Source organism: Natator depressus, chromosome 3, assembly GCF_965152275.1.
Source record: "Natator depressus isolate rNatDep1 chromosome 3, rNatDep2.hap1, whole genome shotgun sequence".
NCBI classification, from domain to species: domain Eukaryota; kingdom Metazoa; phylum Chordata; order Testudines; family Cheloniidae; genus Natator; species Natator depressus.
In genome coordinates this window covers 182,932,828-182,947,155 of record NC_134236.1, presented here as the reverse complement: position 1 = coordinate 182,947,155, position 14,328 = coordinate 182,932,828, and the positions used below count along the sequence as shown (strand labels likewise).

The following is a 14,328-nucleotide window of genomic DNA, read 5'->3' as shown; positions in this document are numbered from 1 at the left end:
GCCTGTGATTTCTTTTACAGTGATAGGGCTAGTCTTTTCCATTGTGAAAATTCTAGTGGAAAATTTTCAACTGGTTTCAGTTGGCACAATAATTTATACTAAAGCAGTAGGTAGATTTTGAATTATAGGGGTGAAATCTGGGATCTCGTGGTCAGTAACAAAACTCCCATTGACTTCAGTGGAGCCAGATTTTCACCGTAAGTATTTAAGTTCTACATTGAGAAGATGCAAATGGTTTCCAAACAAATAACTGTGCATGCAAAATATGCAGTGGATAGTGGCATGTGCAGTTACTGGTTTTGTATGTGCAACTGTATATTTTTGGAATAACTATCACTTTGCACCTCCATTTGCATGTTTTGGCCTAAAGTGCACTTTTGAGGCACAGCCATGCATATGGGTTGTTGTGGTGTTGGGGGTGGTGTGGAGCCATACTGACCTAGTGGGACTTCAGGGATGCAGAATCCTCCCCTGAGCTCTCTGATGCATGCTGGCAGGTGAAGGGGACGTGTTGCTTTGTTTGACTACATAACTGGTAGAAAACATCCTCTAACTAAAAGGAAGTAAGAGCGGGGTGGAACATGGCTCCAACCCAGTATATGCTGAGTAACTCAGTTAACCTCTTGATGACCCCTTTACTACAATCTGTGTGATCAAAACATAGCCTCCCATCCTTCAAAATGTAATCCTAAATGTTTACATAAAAGCAGTTACGTTTTGTCCAGTTGGGATTTTTCTAAAGTGCTGGCCAGTCAATGCTTTCTGTCCTTTTCCTGTCTTGCTCTCGTGTCTCTTTCTCCTTTCTCATATTGCCTCCATCTAACATGTTTAGTAGAAAGAGGAATCTTAATAGCTCCTCTAGTTCTCTAGTGAAAGGTGCTTGTAGAAGGAAAATAAAATCCAGATTTGGCAGTGATACCAGAAACAACCTCTTCTCTTTCCAAGGTATTTGGAAATGACAGAAAGATGTTCTAGTCTGATGCTTTGCTTATCAAACAACAGTTTGTCCTTCCCAGCTCACTCTGGACCATATAATCTGCTAAAATACATAGCAAAGTATCTGGTAAGAAGAGACACATCTCCTTTGCTAAGCCCCTCAGCTGGGAGTTTGTAGAGACAACACAGACTGAGATGAAACACAGCATTATGTTGAAAGACGGCAGACTGACAAGGTTTCCTTTTCTCACTCCATAATGTAGGCTTGTAGTTCCAGATGGCTGCTGAGCTTGTACTAACACCCTTAAATTCCACATATTGCAGTTGTCCCATGATTCCTTCCTACTGCCATTCACAAGCTGAAATGCCAGAACCCCAAATAGACAGGAGAAATTGAAAAATTACTAAAGAGGGAAAAATGACAAAATTTCATCAGGATTGCACTGAATACATGACAGCAAAGAAAAGAGGTGTCATCTTCTGTCTCCAGATTCTTCTATCCATCTGACATATGCCACTGCTGCTGGATATGCTAGGTAGCTGATTTATTACACTGTATTCCTGTGGCTAAGGCATGGGTTCTGGTTAGAGGAGTGAGAGGCACAATGTGACTTCCACTATTAGTTGAAGAGTGTGCTAAAGTCTTAGAAATGTCAAACTCCAGGTGTGTCACTTTGATGGATGAACTAGATGAGAAAGTATTCTACAAAGGAGATCCATTGAAGCAAATGATGTTTACAAAAGTATAATCCTCTGAGGCTTGTTACTGTTTTAAAATGCTTTCCCAAGCTTTAACTCATATGGAAATGAGTTTAAATATGACTTGGGTCTTGGAACTTGAAAAGGAAAGCACAGATGGAGGACAGCATTCAATTGACTAATCATACAAGTATGGCTAATGCTTTCTCTACCACCCTTGACTCTTTTCACCCTTTCCTCTATGCAAAGTCTGCCTCACAATTCCCCAGCATCCATATCCTCAGCTCCTGTTCCATGTCACTGAATGCCTCTGCAGAAAGTCCCAAGAGCAGGTGGCTGTATTTCAAGGAATCCCTGTTGAGGTTACAGGGACAAACCATCCCAATGAGTCGAAAGAATAGTAAACATGGCAAGCGACCAGCTTGGCTTAATGGTGAAATCCTAGCGGATCTTAAACATAAAAAAGAAGCTTACAAGAAGTGGAAGGTTGGACATATGACCAGGGAAGAGTATAAAAATATTGCTCGGGCATGTAGGAAAGATATAAGGAGGGCCAAATCGCACCTGGAGCTGCAGCTAGCAAGAGATGTCAAGAGTAACAAGAAGGGTTTCTTCAGGTATGTTGGCAACAAGAAGAAAGCCAAGGAAAGTGTGGGCCCCTTACTGAATGAGGGAGGCAACCTAGTGACAGAGGATGTGGAAAAAGCTAATGTACTCAATGCTTTTTTTGCCTCTGTTTTCACTAACAAGGTCAGCTCCCAGACTGCTGCGCTGGGCATCACAGAATGGGGAAGAGATGGCCAGCCCTCTGTGGAGATAGAGGTGGTTAGGGACTATTTAGAAAAGCTGGACGTGCACAAGTCCATGGGGCCGGACGAGTTACATCCGAGAGTGCTGAAGGAATTGGCGGCTGTGATTGCAGAGCCCTTGGCCATTATCTTTGAAAACTCGTGGCGAACGGGGGAAGTCCCGGATGACTGGAAAAAGGCTAATGTAGTGCCAATCTTTAAAAAAGGGAAGAAGGAGGATCCTGGGAACTACAGGCCGGTCAGCCTCACCTCAGTCCCTGGAAAAATCATGGAGCAGGTCCTCAAAGAATCAATCCTGAAGCACTTACATGAGAGGAAAGTGATCAGGAACAGTCAGCATGGATTCACCAAGGGAAGGTCATGCCTGACTAATCTAATCGCCTTTTATGATGAGATTACTGGTTCTGTGGATGAAGGGAAAGCAGTGGATGTATTGTTTCTTGACTTTAGCAAAGCTTTTGACACGGTCTCCCACAGTATTCTTGTCAGCAAGTTAAAGAAGTATGGGCTGGATGAATGCACTATAAGGTGGGTAGAAAGCTGGCTAGATTGTCGGGCTCAACGGGTAGTGATAAATGGCTCCATGTCTAGTTGGCAGCCGGTGTCAAGTGGAGTGCCCCAGGGGTCGGTCCTGGGGCCGGTTTTGTTCAATATCTTCATAAATGATCTGGAGGATGGTGTGGATTGCACTCTCAGCAAATTTGCAGATGATACTAAACTGGGAGGAGTGGTAGATACGCTGGAGGGGAGGGATAGGATACAGAAGGACCTAGACAAATTGGAGGATTGGGCCAAAAGAAATCTGATGAGGTTCAATAAGGATAAGTGCAGGGTCCTGCACTTAGGATGGAAGAATCCAATGCACCGCTACAGACTAGGGACCGAATGGCTAGGCAGCAGTTCTGCGGAAAAGGACCTAGGGGTGACAGTGGACGAGAAGCTGGATATGAGTCAACAGTGTGCCCTTGTTGCCAAGAAGGCCAATGGCATTTTGGGATGTATAAGTAGGGGCATAGCCAGCAGATCGAGGGATGTGATCGTTCCCCTCTATTCGACACTGGTGAGGCCTCATCTGGAGTACTGTGTCCAGTTTTGGGCCCCACACTACAAGAAGGATGTGGATAAATTGGAGAGAGTCCAGCGAAGGTCAACAAAAATGATTAGGGGTCTAGAGCACATGACTTATGAGGAGAGGCTGAGGGAGCTGGGATTGTTTAGTCTGCAGAAGAGAAGAATGAGGGGGGATTTGATAGCTGCTTTCAACTACCTGAAAGGGGGTTCCAAAGAGGATGGCTCTAGACTGTTCTCAATGGTAGCAGATGACAGAACGAGGAGTAATGGTCTCAAGTTGCAATGGGGGAGGTTTAGATTGGATATTAGGAAAAACTTTTTCACTAAGAGGGTGGTGAAACACTGGAATGCGTTACCTAGGGAGGTGGTAGAATCTCCTTCCTTAGAGGTTTTTAAGGTCAGGCTTGACAAAGCCCTGGCTGGGATGATTTAACTGGGAATTGGTCCTGCTTCGAGCAGGGGGTTGGACTAGATGACCTTCTGGGGTCCCTTCCAACCCTGATATTCTATGATTCTATGATTCTATGATTTTCTCCACAAATCTGTTTTTTTCTTTTTAAGTTCTGCGGTCTTCCATATCACCCTTATTCTCCTATGCCCACAAGCACTGTCACCTTTTGGCTACTTTTGACTCCAGTTTCAATCATCCTTCTCCGCTTTCTGTGCAAGATCTTCTCTTGAGGGAGTCAGGAAGATAAAAATCTGCTATAGCCTTCCTCTTGCTCCTCTTCCCCTTGAATATTCTCCCCTTTCTTCCTTCTTACTGCCATTGACATTTCTTGTCAGGTTTCCACCACCTCTGATTCCTTTATCCATTCCAAAGACTCTTTCCCCTTCTGTCTCTTAACCTCCCTTGCTAACATCCTCTCCCTTACCTTCCTCCTTAACCTTTGGTTCCTGTAAACAAATGCAAGCGTCTTTGTTCTCCCCCACTCCTGAAAAACTGACCTCTCCATCTCCCCTTCATCCTTGAGTTCATCTTCATTATTTGCCCCCCCACTTCTCACGTCACACCTTTTTTGGGGTAGTGCCTTGTATCATTCCCCTCCTGATTGCTGGCTATGGGGGAAGGGCATCCCTTCACTCTAATGCTCTGGCTGCAATAATGGCCCGCGAGGATAGCTGTGTGAAAGTTAGAGCAGCCACCAGGGAATTACATTGGCCCCAGGACTGGGGGAGCACAATTAAGAAAGAAATGCTTTCAGCTGTATTTGCATTATTGTAGTGTGACAAAAACAGGACTGGTTCTCCTTTCATTTGCAACAGTTTCATGCTGGTCTAACTCCATTACAGTTACTCCTGATTAACATCACTGGGAGAGGAGAATCAGGCTTTTTGCATGCATGTTAAGGTTGATCTAATTTACGCTATCGTCAGTTACAAGGAGCTGTTTTGGCAGTTGGGAATCACTGGGCTTAAGGGAATTCTGGCCAACCTCCTTTTCCACATCTGTTGTACCAACTGCCAGGAGTGGGAGGTGAAGCAGGAGATACCCAAAGAGTCCTCTACCCAGGGAATCCTCTAGTGGGTGTCTAAAAGGCCTCCAGGGCAGGCTCTGGGTCAGGAAATAAGTGGGAGTGGCTGATTCCACAAAGAGTGGCACTAGGTTCAGGTGGAATTAATAAAAGAATACTGTCTTTTCAGGAAAACACAGTGATGAGCTTCTTCTGTTGGTCCTGGGGCCGGTTTTGTTCAATATCTTCATTATTGATCTGGAGGATGGTGTGGATTGCACCCTCAGCAAGTTTGCAGATGACACTAAACTGGGAGGAGTGGTAGATACGCTGGACGTTAGGGATAGGATACAGAGGGACCTAGACAAATTAGAGGGTTGGGCCAAAAGAAATATGATGAGGTTCAACAAGGACAAGTGCAGAGTCCTGCACTTAGGACAGAAGAATCTGTCCTACACCTGCTACACCTGTAGCACCGCTACAGACTAGGGACCGAATGGCTCGGCAGCAGTTCTGCAGAAAAGGATCTAGGGGTTACAGTGGACGAGAAGCTGGATATGAGTCAACAATGTGTCCTTGTTGCCAAGAAGGCTAACGGCATTTTTAGCTGTATAAGTAGGGGCACTGCCAGCAGATCGAGGGATGTGATCGTTCCCATCTATTCGACATTGGTGAGGCCTCATCTGGAGTACTGTGTCCAGTTTTGGGCCCACACTACAAGAAGGATGTAGAAAAATTGGAAAGCGTCCAGTGGAGGGCAACAAAACTGATTAGGGGACTGGAACACATGAGTTATGAGGAGAGGCTGAGGGAACTGGGATTGTTTAGTCTGCAGAAGAGAAGAATGAGGGGGGATTTGATAGCTGCTTTCAATTTCCTGAAAAGGGGTTCCAAAGAGGATGGATCTAGCCTGTTCTCAGTGGTAGTAGATGACAGAACAAGGAGTAATGGTCTCGAGTTGCAGTGGGGGAGGTTTAGGTTGGATATTAGGAAAAACTTTTTCACTAGGAGGGTGGTGAAGCACTGGAATGGGTTACCTAGGGAGGTGGTGGAATCTCCTTCCTTTAAGGTTTTTAAGGTCAGGCTTGACAAAGCCCTGGCTGGGATGATTTAGTCAGGGATTGGTCCTGCTTTGAGCAGGGGGTTGGACTAGATGACCTCCTGAAGTCCCTTCCAACCCTGATATTCTATGATTCTGTGTCACTAACTGGGCTGCAGGTATTTGAGGTTAGGTGGGAGCAGGGCATGGGGTGTGAACGAAGAAGAAATTTAGAAGATGGTGTTGCCAGTGATTCAGGGATTCAACCCTTGCCTCATTCATTTGGATACTTCTGATGCTATACCTGATGGAGCAAGAGGTAGGTGTCCTATTCATCTTATTAACGGCACACCATAATAGTAGAGATGGAACTTTGGCTACTGAATCTTGCCTTAGAAAAGTAAAATGCTCTGACCTGAGTATAACTGATTCTACCAACTGAAACTATATGCTAGAGCAAAACCTTATAATTTCTTATCTTAAGGGAAAAAAATCTAATTCCCAATTTAATTCAAAACTCTGAACACAAATGAAAAGTTGGGGGAGCTTGTCAGTAGAATCCGAGCTGGTAGAGGTTCTCCGGATTCTATAGATTAGATAAACCTGACAGAATAACTGACATTAGTAGAATGAAGCAATATCATAACAAGGTCTAAAAGCTACAAAATGAAACGGGAAGATTACACTTATTAGGGGTGCGGAGCAGCAGGGTATGCGAAAGGGTTGCTGAGATTAAACTATAATTTACTGAATGAAAAAGAGCAAAATCCAGCTGGCTGACAATTACAGCAACTGGACATGATGGGAAGGGAATGTAGTGTAAACCTTATTTAAAAATCAATAGATAATTTTCCCACGTGTTGCAATATGAAAGGTCAGAAGTTCAGGTAAAGGGAAAAAGTACCTGCCAACAAACACTATTTGGAGAAAATAAAAATCAGATCAACAAATTTACACTTAGTTCTTAGTTCTGTAGTTTAAGCACATTTCATGAGTTTTTTAAAAATCACTTTTGCTTTCTCAGTGAACTGTGTAACATTCTGATGAACTACACTAGTTTTTCATCTATGCTGTCACCTGATCAGCATGAAATAAAATCACAACCAAGACTATATTGGCGCAACATTTGTAAATATATAACTACAATGCAATAAAGATAATACAGAAATCACAGAGTACAGCAGCTCAAGCCATGTATTTCCATTTACCAGGGTTTAAATAATGAATGTTTGTGCAGCTTTAAATTGCCACAACTCAGCCCAAAGTCTATGATACCATCTGCTGGACAGAACTTAGCAGTGGCCTATGAGGCAGAAAGTCCATTAAGAGTGAGGCTACTGCTGCCTCAAATGTCCACAATTACTTCGCTGTTCAGGAGGCCAATGTAGCAACCAGAAAATGGGCATTAAAAAGACCTGTCCAGGGGTATGTTGACTCAGCTGCCAGCAGATATCTAAAGTGGTATCCATGTAAACAGGGATCAATTTTGAACAAGTGATGGTGCTGTCCCAAGAGCCAACAAAAACCCAAGCTCCCATAAAGAGGAGAAAATTGAGTAGGTGTACAGAGATGATATTACTCAGTGCTTAAGATGCTTGCAGGAGCTTTTCTATATTACGTGTCCAGTTCCAACTGACTGTGTATAACAAGAGCTTCACACCAGATCATGATTAGTATCAGGGACAGACAACTCAGAGAGAGACTACTAGAAGATCCCAAATTAACCCTTGAGAAAGCAATTAGCATTTCCAAGCAAAAGAAGTCATCTAGTCCAGACTGGAGTTTATGGAGGGTGGACACTGCTCTGACACTGTGGACATGGTAAAGAATTAATAATACTACAGGAAAAGAGACCTAAAGCAGAAAGGCATGTGGAGCTCAAAGCTGGAAACCACCAAAGACAGAACATGGCACTGCACACACTGTGGCAAACAACACAAGCTACGAAAACCCATGGCATATGGAAAAAGATGCAAGAACTACAATGGATTACAACACTTTGCAAAAGCTCTGCTTTATTTTAAGTACAGTCCCAACTAGCTGTGCTAAACAACAACAAGAGCTTCTCAGCACCCTGCCCAGACTCTCTTTAAGGGCTGAGCTTCCCAAACAGACACAATCCCACAACTATAAGAATGATTTGATGTCTAGTGAATGTGTCCTTCAGTGACTTGTGAGGATCAATACATTTTGCTTATGACAAAACAAGTTCAGAGGTGCTTTAACAGGGTAATAATGAGCTATCTACTGGTACCTCTCAAGGTTCACAGCACTTGGAGTCTGATCCAAATCCCACTGAAGTCAAAGAAAGTCTTTCCATTGACATCAGTGGGCTTTAGATCAGGCCCTTCATTGACCAGATAATTTTAATCGCCTGTCCATATTGCACATTATATTTTTCTGGTTGCAAAAAAGGGACCAAATCCATTCAGGAGAGCCAACCTGACAAGGAAAGGGTAACTTTTCATGTATGTCTGTGCAGATGCCTTTAAGGATTTTTTCTATCTAGTAACCAGTTGTAATACAGAATTTAGTGGCCTTGGATTTCTAAAATTAGCTCGCTAACTCCCTATTTACACTCCTAACTAAAAGAAGTCTCAGCTGCAGACGTGTTGTGCATCCACAATGTTTACTGAAGTAAATGGGAAATGTGCCTGCTCAGTTTCTGAAAGTCAGTCCACTTTTACCTAGGAGCCTAAACAATGATTTAGGTGTCTAAACGTAGACACTCACATTTGAAAACTGTGGCCAATGGGACTGCTTACATGAGTAAGGCAAGCAATATTTAGGCTTTTATCTTTAGGGGTGTGGGTTAGGGCATGAAAAAATTAATGTGATATCCTGGACTATCTCTGGCTGTACATCAAAGATGACCCAGGGATCTTATTTAAATTTGCAGCTACTAAACACAATTACTGTTAAATAGAATCCATTGGATTTCATTTGTTTTTTAATACACAGCTGTGGAGAGATCATCAGTCAGATTAAGGTCTCATGCTAAAAGATGCAAGAATATTTTTGGATTATACTTCATTTTAAGGGCAAATTTAATTATCACTGAATTATGATGACATCCCCGTGGGAGCAGATATGGCAACTGCAGTAGTGCAAGCGACATTCACAATGAGGAGCGCTATTTAAATGAAAATAAAATTAAGCTGAATACCAAATGAACTCATATTAAAAGGATTTAATCATCCAATGCCAAGTATAAATGAAAGCCATTGCTGAAACACTGCCATTGTTGAAAGGAAGCAGAGTGAAAATGTTTATGAACATTTGTATAAAAGATAATTGAAATGCATTCATATTGTTTCAAACAATTATCATAATTACAAGTGCAAAAATTCTTACAGATATTTGAGGCTTGGAAGATTCTGAAAGGCGTCTTGGTCAATGTATACAAGGTTATTTGCTTTCTCAATTCTTCTGCAAAAGGAGAAAATAAAACATTACAGCAAATGGATCAGTGCCTTTTTAAATAGATCCAGGGCTTTTCTTAGATAGAGGAGAGCAATAAATTGGGGGCATTTCTGACAGGGGATAACTCTACATGCCTCCAAAGGAGCAGCCAGCCAGAACTTAGCAGAGTCAGAATCCCAGCCCTCTACCTATTTTACCATATTGCCAATAGTTGAGGAAGTGTTTTAGATCAAAGAGTGAGAGTGTTGAGGGCAAGAGATGAGGGAAGCATCTGGTTGAAAAAAGAAAGGGGCGGTGGGAAGAGAAGGACGTAGACAGATGAAAAGAGAGATCCCAAACATACATGTGTGCATTTGAATTTTTAAAGTACATCTGAACCAAACCCTTTGATATCTGGCCACCACTAGTCTTTAGATTTCTATCCTACGATCTCATGTTGCTCACTTACTTACATTTCATGTAGTTTGGGAAGGTTGGAAAACACATTAGCTTCTATGACTTCCAAGGCATCATTCTGGGAGATCTCTCTGTGGAGAAAAGAAGTTGAGATATTTCATGCAATGCTACAAGTGAAAAGATAAACAAAAGAAGTATGGGTATTTGGTGAAGAATGATACCTAGAATTTATATGGCACCTTTCATCCACAGGCCTCAAAGTACTTTATGAAGGAGGTAAGTATCATTAGTCCCATTTTATAGATGAGGAAACAGGCCCAGAGAGGTGAAGCAGGCCTGTGGCAGAGCTGGGAATAGATGCAGGTCTGCTGAGTCCCAGTCATGTGCTCTATTCACTAGACCATACTGCCTCCCAAAGGTATTATAAATTTTCACAGGTGCCTGCACATATGAAATTACAGTGCAGGATCTATGGGCCACAGACTGTTTACTGGATCTCACTGAATTTCACTGGATCTCACTGTTTACTGGATCATCACTGAATGTTAATATTGATTTAGCCAAAACTTTCATAACCTTATGATGCGGAGAGGGGAACTTTAAATGTAACAGCTCTGAAGAGGTAGGATTTTTGATTCCATAGTAACACATACTATGATTTCATCCTGGTGTAAAATGTTCAGCTTACTTTAAAAATGTTATAGCAAACACATTTCCAGAGTTCTGCTGTCAGAAGGCAGGAAGCCACAGAGGTGGTACAGCTCTCCCGTCCCCAGCAGAACAATTTGAAGAAAGCTCCACCTAATCTAGCTCATGATATTTATATGTGAGTGATGCCTTTTATGTATAGTTTCAAAATCGCAGAACAAAAATGGGTACAGTTTTCTTTTATGAGCTGAAACCGCAGCTGTGCCAGAATACATGCAGCTGAACACCACCCTTTGCTCCACTTATCTCTGGGGGAGTTTCAGCCCATGGTGTAACTTAGAGTAGCCACAGGACTGCTTTATATTACACCAGTTTGTTATGGTCACCAAAGGGCTACCAGAGAGAAATTGCGATACTGCAACATGCTCTGGCCAAGCCCTCTATGTTGAGGGGCATCAGGAGAGGCAGGCTAGAGCTGGCTATTCCAGAGGGTTACCAATCTGCCAGTTTAGAGATCAGAACAAAGGATCCATTTCTCAGGCTTGGAACTGGTCCATGAAGTACATTTTGAGATTCGGATGTAACTCACTAATGGGAGGACACACCAGCACACAGCTGCCAAATGAAGCCCTGTGAAATGGGTCATATTGTATATCAGACACCCCTTATTTATGGTTATTTTGTTCTTTTGAAATTAAGGTAGCTATTGCAAATGGATTCATACAAGGCCCAAAGTAAAATAGTAAGAGACAGTAACTATAGGTAAGAGATCAATTATAAAAATAGTTAAAAACTAATATATATGAAATATCCCTCTTTGTTTTGAGCAGCCACTGAACTATGCCTACCAAGTAGGCTGCCCATTAAAAAAAAAAAAATCTTGCCTGCCTCTTTATTATGTATTTTGTTTGTTTGTATTTAAATAAAAAAACACTACTTTTTTTAAACATTAGCAATTCAGATCATGTCTACTCTCAAAAACTCTACAGTGACTCGAGAACAAATGAATTTATGGTATCCCAAGAGACTGACTGATGAGCAATTGAGAAAGGACATGATTTTAACCACACTGCAATGGGAATTGCATTTATTTAGCTGAGGGCTTTATTGCTACAGAATCCTCACCTCACATACCAGCTCCTCCTTATTATTTATTTATATTGCAGTTGCACCAATATGCCTCAGCTGAGTTTGGGGCTCCACTGTGTTATGAATTATAGGAACACATAGTATGAGACCCTGCCCCAAGGATCCTACAAACCAAATAGACAAAACTTGGGAGGGAAGACAGAGGCACAGAAAAGTGAAATGGCCATCAAGGGTTAAAATCAGTAAGTTAATGACACAGCTGGGAACAGAAACCAGGTGAGTCCCGATCCACTGTCCTAGCCATTGGATCATGCTGCCTCCAGAGTTTACTATAGTGTACAGAATTAAATCTAACCAAAATATTTTCCATTCCATTCCCATCTTCTCACGATGACATATAAAATATGCATGATGAGTAATCACCTTTTATTGTATATTTATATGATACTGCAAACTGCTTGCTCAAGTACACTTTAAAAGACTGAATGAAACCAATGCTGTTTGAAGCAGCCTTTTAAGAGTTCCTTTTATTATTATTAATTATTATTATTTATGAACAGCACATTTGCTGCTTTGGGCAATCTAAAAATCTGTCATCTGCGAAAAGGCAAATCCACAGAAAACGCAGAACATTTTACACGTCCAAATGAGATTAGTCAGGAGAAGTCCATGCTGCAAAACAGCACAGAGACAAAGGCTGCAGATTTATTTGCCCTTTGTGATGTAGGTTTTTTGCAGGGCACAATAAAGGCACCAAGATACAGTAAACTATACTATATGAGCTCTCCAACAGATGGTGCTGCTGAGGTTAATAATGTTTCATGAGTTGACTCAATAAAATGTGTGAATCCAGTGCTGTGACAGGACTGGAAAGTCTTATCTGGCATATATTTTGGGTATGTTTTTAGAAGAATGCTTATTTATTAAATGGTTCTGTGCCAGAAGTATGCTTTTGACTTCGGGAAATTATAGAGGGTTTTGTGTTACTTTTAAGAAAACTGTTTAAAGGAGGTCAGGCTAAAGCTTGGGCTAAGCAGTCCACAATGTTTTCAAAAGGGGAGAGGAGACTAAATGATTAAAAAAGAAGGAAAAGGAAGGAAGACAGAAATCTCTGGTTTTCTTTTAAAATATTATTTTAAAAAAATCTAACCACACCGTTTGCACAAAATGGGGTTTTGTTCACCAAATGTTTGGGGAATAAATATTCACGTTCACGTGCATATAATGGTATTTGTGTGCAAGCAAGAGTATTTGTTATTAGTTATCCACTGTCTGTCATTTGTTATTCTCCTGTTTAAAATTTTCATTCAACCAGGTAAGGATGAGAAACAACAGCACGATTTAGGTGACCAATCACACCCCACGAATAGCGAATGGAAGTGAGCAGTTTGCAAACAGCATAATTGATGATGTTTGTTTTCATTAATTGATGAATAGTGATTAAATTAGTCACACTCCTAATCTGTTGATGGACAAAACACAAACATGTGACAATTGTTCTCCTGGCTGACACCGGGGATTGAACAGGGGATTCAAGAACTAAGAGTACGAAGCGCTAGACCTTAAGTGAAAGGACCAGTTGAAAACAACCACCTCCTTTGTCGGTCAGGCACTGATGAGAACAGGTAATACACTAATAGCATATAATAGTGAGCTACGAACAGAAAAAAGGACTACATTTACTGGATAATTTATGTGCAATAAATAATACTATCTGCTTTAGTACCAGCAATCATTGCAAATCCAGATAGGAATTGAGGCATCATTTCTGATTTATACAAGTTTTTGCACAGGTATGTGCAGACAATCAGGAACAATTTCCAAAATATCAAAGAGGAAACAAACTAAAGCCCTGTTCTTGCAAAGCACCTACATGCATGCTTATAGAATCATAGAATATCAGGGTTGGAAGGGACCTCTGGAGGTCATCTAGTCCAACGCCCTGCTCAAAGCAGGACCAATCCCCAATTTTTGCCCCAGATCCCTAAATGGCCCCCTCAAGGATTGAACTCACAACCCTGGATTGAGCAGGCCAATGCTCAAACCGCAGAGCTATCCTTACTTTGCACCGTAAGTTTAAGTACACAAGTTGTTTCATTGAAATCAATAGCATTACTCATAATCTTCAAATTAATCATGTGCATTAAGTGCTCTGTTGGATCAGGGCCCAAACCAAGAAAGAGAATACAAGACAGATGTTTGTCAGAAGGCATAATGCAAGTTTGTTTCTATGATTCTATTACTCAGGTACTTTGCTATGATTCTATTATTCTATGTTACCAAATGGGCTCAAAATTATGTTACTAGCTATGGACTATTACATTCAAGTTGGCAATACAAAGGCACTCTCTTGGCTGAAAGACTATATTTGTCTGGCAGGTTAAAGCCTCAAAAGTCTTTCAATTCCAGCATGTTTCAAGAAAGAAGTGTCTCTTCTGTGGTGGATGTTTGTATTTTGTAGGAAACGGGTTTTACTTGCCTCTCCCAAAAGCCCACATCTTCACAATCGTCTTCCCCAAACCAATTAATAGAATCATAGAAGATTAGGGTTAGAAGAGATCTCAGGATGTCATCTAGTCCAACCCCCTGCTCAAAGCAGGACCAATCCCCAACTAAATCATCCCAGCCAGGGCTTTGTCAAGCCAGGCCTTAAAAACATCTAAGGATGGAGATTCCACCACCTCCCTAGGTAACCCAGTCCATTGCTTCACCACCCTTCTAGTGAAATAGTTTTTCCTAATATCCAACCTAGACCTCCCCCACT

The 14,328-nt window shown here is 41.7% G+C and overlaps 1 protein-coding gene across 1 annotated transcript in view; it reads right to left on the bottom strand.

Moving 5' to 3' along the window:
* The window catches only part of FSHR (follicle stimulating hormone receptor), a 155,397-nt gene that overhangs the window by 51,180 nt on the left and 89,889 nt on the right, over nucleotides 1–14,328 (bottom strand). Inside the window, exons 3-4 of the mRNA XM_074947147.1 lie at nucleotides 9,884–9,958; nucleotides 9,363–9,437 (exon numbers count right to left, since the gene is read on the bottom strand). Coding sequence (XP_074803248.1) covers nucleotides 9,363–9,437; nucleotides 9,884–9,958 — 150 coding nt within the window. The remainder of the gene's footprint in view (nucleotides 1–9,362; nucleotides 9,438–9,883; nucleotides 9,959–14,328) is intronic.